We start from the raw sequence: 9,643 nt of genomic DNA, 5'->3' as shown, positions 1-9,643 counted from the left end.
AATCGCAAACTGTGTACACAATCAGATCTGTCTCCGCAAAAACTGAATCAAGGCAAGAGAGTGTCGGCAACGTAGAATCTAATTCATCCATGTGTGTACATTATTCGTTGCTCCACACGAAATGCCGTGGAATATAAATCACCTGTATCCATGGTAAATCGTCATCTTTCCCCGAAAGATCATCCTTCCATTTCTCTCTCTTACTTTCGTTTCATTAGCTACTATAAATTCCACGTGTTTCCTTCAGCTGTTTCACTCACAAATCATACTTCATCGATCAAGCTTCCAATATCTCCCTCGTTCCTCCTCCCCATGAACATGATTACAGAGTCTGGTGAATTCGTTAAAAAAAAGCCAGCTCGAGCGAACAGAGAAAGATAGCTTCTCTATTCCTGCTCGACGCTAATATCAACGGTTTTAACCCTAGACGAATCTGTGGGAAGCAGCTGAAGACGTTCAGGCTCGACGCCAAGAACGATGATGCATATGAAACTCTTCCCGGAGGCTTGATCTCTCGGATAGATGGTAACAGGGGCGAATTTATCCACGGTACCGTCCACGTACGCGCGCAGTTTCTTGTACACCTGCGGGAAGTGCCTTCTAAGCGACACACCTCTCTGCTTCAGCTGTTTCTGGATGTTGGTGAAGCTGATCTCCCGGATCCTCTTGGGCATGTTCTGTCCGTTGTTGCCCGGCAGCGAGATCAGCACGAGCATCTCTGGAGATTCCATCTCTCTGGTGATGTTACAAGGAGACGTGGACTGTTGTCTGCCTTGCGGAGAAGCGGACGAGGAGGACGTGTGTTGCCTGTTCGCCGAGTCCAAGTGGATCTTAGCACACCTGGACACCAATTGTCGTTCCCACTTCACAGCTCCGCTGGTAGGTACCTCGCTGACCACACAAATAGCCACGTACAACACCAGTCTGGTCTCGGGATTGTACGATTTGCAGAATCGGATCACCTCGGCGTACAACTCGGCTCCCATCTCGCTCGCCAACAGATCCGACCATCGGACGTAGGTTGGCTCTCCGAGGTCTACGAAGCCGTTCGCGATGAATTTCTCCGCCATTTCTGGACTGGAGAAGAAACATTTGACGGCGCCGCGACCGTGTGAAGCGTAGCCACGCTTCGCCAATGCCGAGATGTGCTTCAACGTGACGGGATCCTCTTTCGCGGAGGACAACACCTGTTTGCACAGGTTACCGGTTCGCGAGTGCAAGCAGGTCCTTCGATGACGCTGCCAATGCGCTCTCCTGCACTCCCTCGAACAGTAGAGACAGGTGCAGTTGTGACAGCTCTTGTAGGTTTTCTTCGCGTCTGCCAAGGTTGTCGTGTTGCTGCACTTGTTGTTCCGACAACGTACGATCTTCTCCGCGACATTACCGGCGACCACGCCGTTCGCCTCTTGATTGTTGTCGAAGGATACTCTACGGTGACGCAACGGTCCGGTCCTCGGCTGCATCGCCGCCGTTTTCGAGGGTATCGCATCGCTGCCCTCGCTCTTACGTCGCACCAGTTCACCAACGTAGTACGAGGCACGCTCCTCGGTGGCTCCTTGCACGTCCATTACGCTCCTAGCGGACTCTGCGACATTTGCCAATTGTACGGATCGTCAGAACGTTATGGGAGAGGATTTTAGTCGAGTTAGTCGATACTTGTGCACACGTGCACCGTACCGATATATGTTTCGTTCGCTTGGATAGAACGATTCTTGGTTTCTTTTTTTTTTTTGTTGTATTAAATTGTTTGAAATTATTGTAAGGTTGAAAGTGATATTTTGTAAAATAGAGCTTTTTGAGTGGGTATTTCTTAGTTTTTGTGAATGCTCTCTGTGAATTCGTCGATAAATAGCGGCACATTTGCGTAAAAGTTCCCCAAAGAAATGATGATCTCGAGACAAAAATATTCTTTTGGAAGGAGATCTTTAGAGGAGACACTGAATATGAAGAACTCGCGACGCGAATACTTGGTCTCCAAATTCACAGGGTTTAATATTTCCCGATTTTGAATTACTAGGTCACGTGAAAGAATTATTCGCTCCGAATTTGTCACAAGCTTCGAAACAACTATTTTCGTTTCTCCAGACGTAAAAGGAGAAAATATACGTTATAAGCAATTTATCACAATTTCTTTCTTTACCATCTGTTATCTGTCCAAAATTTTGAAGAATCGTTCTCACCATGCTTTCACTCACAAACGCTATCGATACGGTGTTAACGCGTTAAAGCAGAATGAAACGTGAGAATATAAAGCGATGTCGTTATTATATGGAATGAAAATGACGTGACATTTCCTTTCGTGATCGTAGAGTGTTAGTATCAGTTAAATCCTCAACGAAGATTAACCCACTTGACCAGGCATTCTTTTCAAGTTGTATAACAATAAACACGTTGTTCACATAGAACCAAGTAGAAAAAGAAAAAAGAAATTCATCGAAAAGAAAAGAAGCTTCCGTTTTTAGTACGAACAACGAAAGAAAGAGCTTTGTTAAAATCGAAAGGCACAAGTTAGAGATCAAATTATAAAGAAAATAAACTAAGAAGAAAAAAAGTAGGTAAATTGTAAAAAGAAAAGAGACAAAAAATCGTGGAAGAGGCCTTACGAATTTGGTATATATTTTAACGATTCGCGTCTTCTCTGTTTTCGTTGGTTGGCGTCATAAACATAATTAGCTCCGAGTCCCAGATTGGCTAGTTTTGGCACCGGTAAATTCGTCTCTGATCGATAAGCCTCACCATCGAGACGTCTGAATTCAAAGGAGGCGAGATGCTACGATTCCGCCTCCCTGAACTTTAGACGCCGTTTTTTCTCTGCAAAAGGATGTAAAACAACATAAGTTTAACAGAAAAACGAAAGAAACCAGGAGATAGAGAGAGATAGAGAGAGTTGGAATCGTCGCGTTTTCTTCTTGCTTCTCTTTTTTTTCAATTTTCTTTTCTCTTCCGTTGTTGATCGTGTTGGTTGACAATGAGGTAAGCGATCCTGAAGTGAAAAAAAGAAAGACTGGGAGAGAACGATGCAACGGGAAAAATGTACCCTCTTGTGACGATAAGTTTTCCCGATGCACCGTTGTATATCTATACTTTTGTATTGGCGTTTGACAAACTTTTTCTTCTTTTTTTTTTCTCTCATTTACGCGCGAACTAATTTTAGACGCTTCTGCAACTGCGTGTTACACGTAGTCGTGAGATAAACTTGAGAAGGTAAACTGTGTCAATATGAAGTGACAGGTAAGGAACAGATTTTTTTTTTTTTTATTTCAATAGTATGTTGTTTATTATTCGTACAGATACATGGTATTTTTCATTCAATGTTGAATAAAACATACATGTGGCAAAGCTGCGTCTACACTATACAACGTGACACCGTGTGCGAGCCAATTAGAAGTTAGAGTGATTAACTTCGTCGAATGGAATTTGTCAAGTTTTGTTTCGTTTATGAAAAGTTGACTAAGATTAGAGAAATTGTGAAGAATGGAGTTAATCAATTTGGTATCCGATTGGCTCGTACAGCGAAGTTATAACATTTGTTGGAAAAGAGGAAGAAAAATTTGGTGTAACATTTCTCGCGTTATTTACGTTAATTTAAGTAAAACAGCAGACCTAATTATTTTCTCTTGCTACAGTGGCACGAGAACATTTTTTATTCCGAATTTAAACGGTCTCAAAGGGTGATTATAATGGAAGAAATGGTAACAAATAAAAATAACTTTCATATTTAATTTTGAATTTTAGAGTTCAAACTTATTTTTGCAAAGAAAATTATAAAACATATTGTAGAACATGGTTATAAAACAATTTGTTTTATAACACTGTTTTTCTATATATAGTGTAGACGCAGCTTAAGTTAAAATTTCAGTTGAGTAGGTATTGTTTATAAGTAGCTCGTTGAATTTACCAATTGTTCGAATAAATTTCCATTCAGGCAATTTCTAACTTTAATAAATATAAAAATATTCACTAAAATAGTAATTGTTCGTTTTGTCATTATTTACATAATAAATGTACCTTTTCACGTTCCTAAATGTAAAATGTTTGTATAAAAACTGGAAATATATCTTTGAAGTTTTTCAAAATTATTCAAATTGCACTGATTGTTTGTAACTTTACATTATATTCTTGTTTAACCCTAGGAAGCTCAAGGAAGTAAAGTAATAAATCAGAAAGTAATTATACTTGATAATTGCAAAGAAACTAATTAGATATCCTGTTTCTTTCCTTTTCAATTTCAAACTTGCAATTAAACCTTCGAACATCTTGGGCTTCCCCGAGTTAAGACAGTGAAGTTTTCTCCTACTGAGTAATTTCTTAAAGGTACACGAATTTTTCATCTGCTTTCTCGAAATTATTGACTACTTTAAAAGAAAGTTTTCATACCTTCTGTTCCTAACTGACAAAAATTTCCATTCATCTGAAGTGCCGATACGTTAAAACTGCAAGCAATAACTGTGACACAATAAGTATTCCATAAACGATTAAATCGATACGGTAAATTAATTACAAAGAATTTATGCACGATCATATTTGACAAACACAAGAATTGGATTTTTTTTTTAATTTTATTGCACTTTATCATGGTAAAAAAATTCTTATACGAATGTTTTCATATTCTTAATTAATTAACGCTTTACATTTATTTGTAGAAAATATTGACACAGTTTTCTGATTGAATTTATTTCTTTCGATTCTCGTAAACTCGATACTTTTCGGTGAAGCTGATTTCGAAGCACGAAAAGTCTACTGAAAAACACGACGAATCATTTTCTTCGCATTATTATTCTACACAATTACGGCGAAAATGCACATGAAACGCCAACACCGCTGCTTTTTTCGCGAGAGAGAGAGATGCATATGAAACGATTATATAGTCGATGCAAAGAAGAGAGAGAGAAACAGAGAAAGAAGTAAAGGGGGTGGTATGTGTGAGGGGTGAATGGTGACGAGGCGAAGAGAAACGCAAGCGGAGCGCATAAATTGAGGACGATATAAATGCACACAGTGTGGTTTCGCCGTTCAAATGTTAACATGTCGATTTTTACACTCGCCAAGTGAAACGACTGATACAGGGAAACCGAAAATCACCGAGGACAATTTGCTCTTAACTTTACTACCTAAATACCTAGTTTCCTTTTCACACTTTTATAATTCTTCAAATTTTTTTTTAATTCAACGCGGAAATCACACTTTAAATACTTAAATTATTTTTAACGGAGCGTGAAAATTGCACAAAGATTTCAGTCACTTTCCACATTTTAAATTCTTAAATTTTTTTCAATTCAACGTGAAAATCGCATAAAGATTTTAGTCGCTTCTCCACATTTTAAATTCTCAACTGTTTTGTTTCAAATTTACAATTGAGATAAATTTTTATTCTTAAAATTAAAATTGAAGCTTAAAATGAAAGAAAATCGCCGAAGCTATTTTCGATATTGTAAAATAAAGTTTCTTCCGAAACTGATGCAGATCAGAATCTTTCGCGATTTTGTATTTAATTTACTATTCTTTGAAACGAAGTTCAAATTATACATCAACTATTTTGTCACACGTATATTCAACTTTCGACAGTATCTTGGACGTGGTAATCGACATTTAAGGTGCACTATGTCAAATAGAAATACTTGAAAATTATAAATACTCCTCGACCAACAGTGAGAATATAAATCGTTCTATTTCATTGCAAAATAGCGTAGGAGAGAGAACTTTTACAATTTCATCTCAGTTTAGTCGATATTCGAAAATTAAAGACACCAAGTGTGTAAAGCGATTTAGAAAGCGCGTTACAAGATTTGTTCCGACGTTTTAGGGACAGAATGAAGCCTTTCAAGCGATACGACGGATGTATTCTAGTTCTCGTACAACTACGGTTCAAATGGCATGCAAGCTTTCGTAAATATCGATAGCACTATTAAAAGCAAATTTTTTGAAGAAGAAAACAATTCTTCCCATTCCTTTAAACTAATTTATAATCCTGCTAATCGCGTAAGTTCTATTTTCCTTTCGAAAATAAACCCGATAGCGCTACTTCAATAATTTCAACTCTTAAAGAAATCTCCCGGTTTCTCCATTGTTTCTGAATGAAAAGAAGAAAATTCACTTCCGAACCCGTGCTCTTTCAAAAAAGAATTCTTCCCATTCCTTCAAACTAATTTCATCCTAATTTCTATTTTCCTTTCAAAAATAAACCTGACAGCACTACTTCAATAATTTCACCTCTCTTCATCTCAATCTCCCGGCTGTTCCATTGTTCCAGAATGAAAAGAAAAAAAAAAAGACAGAGAGCACATGTTAACATTTGAACGGAACAACCACGCTGCTTGTCTGTAGAACACGGATTATAATACACACGTAGAAATACATACACATACAGAGAGATTCGCATAAGGGAAAATGGTTGATTAGAATTTCTTTGAGCCTCTCTCGACTCCTCTCTCGAGAGGATCCGTCTCAGAACGGAAACTTACATAGTCCTCCTACCTTGGAGGTCTTGGCGTAGGTCACTGCAGCTCTTCCCGGCTTTCGCATTAGCCTGGCCGACGTTAGTTCGATGACGCATGGTGGCGGATGTACCGGTTACGACGGGACCTGGCCCAGGACTCGGGGTACGCGACGCGGATGGCAGGCCAAGGAGGGAGTCAAGGACGTCCTCCAGGGTCGTAGAACCCGGGCTTGGTTTGTTCCGCAGAAGAGCTGCCGTCGCCATCGCCTCGTCCGTATCGCTCTGGCCCGATCCTAATCGGTTTCATGCATGGGGTCAAGAAAGAGACTGAAACGTCCGGGCGTCATCCTCTTACCCTTGATACGTCCGTTCGTCTTTTGTCAATACGTGTATGTGAAATTTGATTTTGCTCGTGGAAAATTACGTTAAGTTTGTTATTTGCCTTTGTTGTTCTGTCGTCGTCGTCGGTGTCGTTTTAACTGTCCATTTTTGTATTGTAGGTGTGATCAGCTATTGTTAGAGGCACTTCGAGTGGCTATCGATAATAGGTGGAGGTTTTTGGTCTCATACACCGATTTTTTGTACAATGAAGTTACTTCCTGCGGCACATCGTTTTGAACTTGTCTCAACAAACGCTGTATTACGAATAAAAAAAATATAGGGTTCCATTTAAAAATTGAAGAAGCTTGACTTCGATATCTCCTTTACTATTACACTTGCAGAAAAATTATTTAGACCACCTATATGTCACACAATTTTTTTTTTATAACTTCAATCCCTCCTGAGCATTTTCTTACGATAACATGTAACATTAGCATATGTATGACATAACGGACTGTGGTAAGAAAATATACAGCAATTTTGACGTAATTCAGTTATGGATTATGAATCAACTACGACTTCAATTTCGAAACGACGAGATTATTAATTGAAGAATGTAAATAGTAACGTAAGATCGAAATTTTCGCCCCTGCCATAACGAGCAATCGCACTATCATCGATCGCCACGCGAACCGTTTTTCCACCGAAAGTGTGCACGCGAGAAGGCCGAAGAACCTCTCAGCCGACCATCAATGTTCTAGGGTGCTCGTCACGCGTTTCTCCTTGGGGTGTTTGTCAAGGATCCTTTTACGTGTCACTTTTTCCCCTCTCTTGCGGGTTCAAACAACGTCGAGGGTCTCCGTAAAACGTTCACTTTGCCGTCACGCGTGCCCCGTTCCGTAAAGCCCGAGAGGAGAAGAATCGTTTCGATACAAAACGACACCCGCTTCTTACGTTCTTATCACATCGTACACACACGACCAACTTGTACAGCAATTTCGAGTATCCTTACCTCGATATCGAGGATGGAAGAGTGGCTCCCATGCTTTCAGAGAGTATCGACAATTGCTATGAAATTCCATTGGGTAGTTTCTCCCCCGTAACGAGCACCCGGGAGTCCTCGAAACACTTTTCGAGCAGTATCGTTAAATCGAGCTTCAACTTCAAGTGTATCACTCGTAAAATAAGTACAAAAAAAAAAAGAAAAGAGCACAGAAAATGGTCAAACATTCGACGAGACGTTCTTCTATTATTCTGGATACTTTTTTTCTTTTTTCTCGACGTATCGTAGAAATTCGACTGTTCTGAATGATTCTCCTCCGTACGTGGTGTTGTTCTTGTTTCTTTTTTTTTTTTTTTTTTTTTCGATTGTGCGAAGAACAGGACGCAGCTAATCTCGTGAACGGGAGGAGAGAAAAGGTGAAAGAAAACTGGGAAAAAGAACGTCGGAGAATGGGGGAGAGAGAAGAGTACATAATAGACGCCCTCGATTTTTCTTCACCTCTCATCTACTTCTCTACGTTTCTACGTGTACTCTACGTGCATACCGCTACACAGCTACCAGACGCTCGCACACTAATCTAATTTGCAGCGCGAGCACTTTCCCCCGCGCGCAAGCGTAGATAAGGCAGGATAACGAAGCCGAAAAAAAAGAGATATCTTCTCTTTTTGAGCCTTTTAAAAACGTTCATATATAAATAACACACGTGTATGCATGTGTGTGCGTTGGTGTGTATATTCGTGTAAGCTCGTTCTTTATTTCCTCGCCGGAAGAAACGGGCGGAACAGTTCTGTTTCACGCTCTGTTTCTGGCCTGGAAAAATAGCATCGGAGCGATGCGACGCGACACGTGCGCTCGCGCGTTCGCGGAATGCTTTCACAGAGAGATATAGGTATGCAAAAACAAGTTACGGCGAATAAATAAATACGCGTGTACATATATATATATATGTATGTATGCGTGAAAGTGTGCGTACGTGTAACTATCTGTGTCTCTATGTTCGTGTTTGTGTGTGACTAAAAAAAAAAAACGAATCGAACGAAAGGCAAAAGCAACGGCGGCGAAACGAATAACAGCACTTACCGTAACGACACAAGCAGAGCGCATCAACCAAATTAATCGATACACGTACTACGTGTACATATACATATATATATATATATATATATGTATATATACAGTATATATACTCGACTAGAGGTATAGTATAATCTGAGAACAGGGGCGTAGTATATCTTCGTCTTGCACACTCGAAATTAAAAAGCAGAAATAACGAAAAAAGAAAAAGAAGAGTATGAGACAGAGGCTGAAAGGATGATGTGTGTTCGGAAAGAGAGAGAGAGAGAGAAACTAAAGAAATATATATCGAAGAACATAGGGTGTATAATTATAAGGAGCGACAATAACGCAAATAACACAAAGGGTAATGACAATAATTTATTGTTGTCAAGGGTAATTACGCTCTACAAAGAAATCGTTGGTATTGCCCGAACAATAAGTACGGAATTGTGTACTTAAGAGAGGCAAAAAGCACCGGCACGCAGAACCGTCCGGCGGTTATACAACAAAAGAGTAATATGTATGTATATATAGCGGAGAAGAGTGAAATACACGTGTATAAAGGGACACGCGGCACGCGTGTCTGTGTGTGTGTGTGTGTGTGTGTTGTGCGTAAAGCAAACGAATATGATTTTCTTCGTGTGATCGATCGAACACGGCCGAACGATCAATCGATGAAACGTTTTTGTGCTTGTAAGCACAACATGAATACACGCAAAAATAATCGATAGTAAGATACATACATATTTATGTATGTGTGTGTATATATATATATATGTATTTGCTGTGCACTTTCACAGACGGTTCTGCGAACACTGCACTCGTAA

The 9,643-nt window shown here is 39.6% G+C and overlaps 1 protein-coding gene across 3 annotated transcripts in view; it reads right to left on the bottom strand.

Annotated features, from left to right (window-relative positions):
* Positions 1–68: 68 nt before the first annotated feature.
* The window catches only part of LOC108577528 (uncharacterized protein C9orf172 homolog), a 51,799-nt gene continuing 42,224 nt past the window's right edge, over positions 69–9,643 (bottom strand). For all 3 annotated transcript variants that reach the window (XM_017940702.1, XM_017940704.1, XM_017940703.1), the window contains 2 exons: positions 6,475–6,729; positions 69–1,585 (listed from right to left, as the gene is read on the bottom strand). In XM_017940702.1, the coding sequence (XP_017796191.1) occupies positions 387–1,585; positions 6,475–6,729 (1,454 nt within the window). In that variant the 3' untranslated portion in view covers positions 69–386. The remainder of the gene's footprint in view (positions 1,586–6,474; positions 6,730–9,643) is intronic.

Source organism: Habropoda laboriosa, unplaced genomic scaffold (genome assembly GCF_001263275.1).
Source record: "Habropoda laboriosa isolate 0110345459 unplaced genomic scaffold, ASM126327v1 scaffold804, whole genome shotgun sequence".
Classification (NCBI taxonomy): Eukaryota; Metazoa; Arthropoda; class Insecta; order Hymenoptera; family Apidae; genus Habropoda; species Habropoda laboriosa.
The sequence above is the reverse complement of the archived record's forward strand: the minus strand, read 5'-3'. Positions and strand labels throughout refer to the sequence as shown.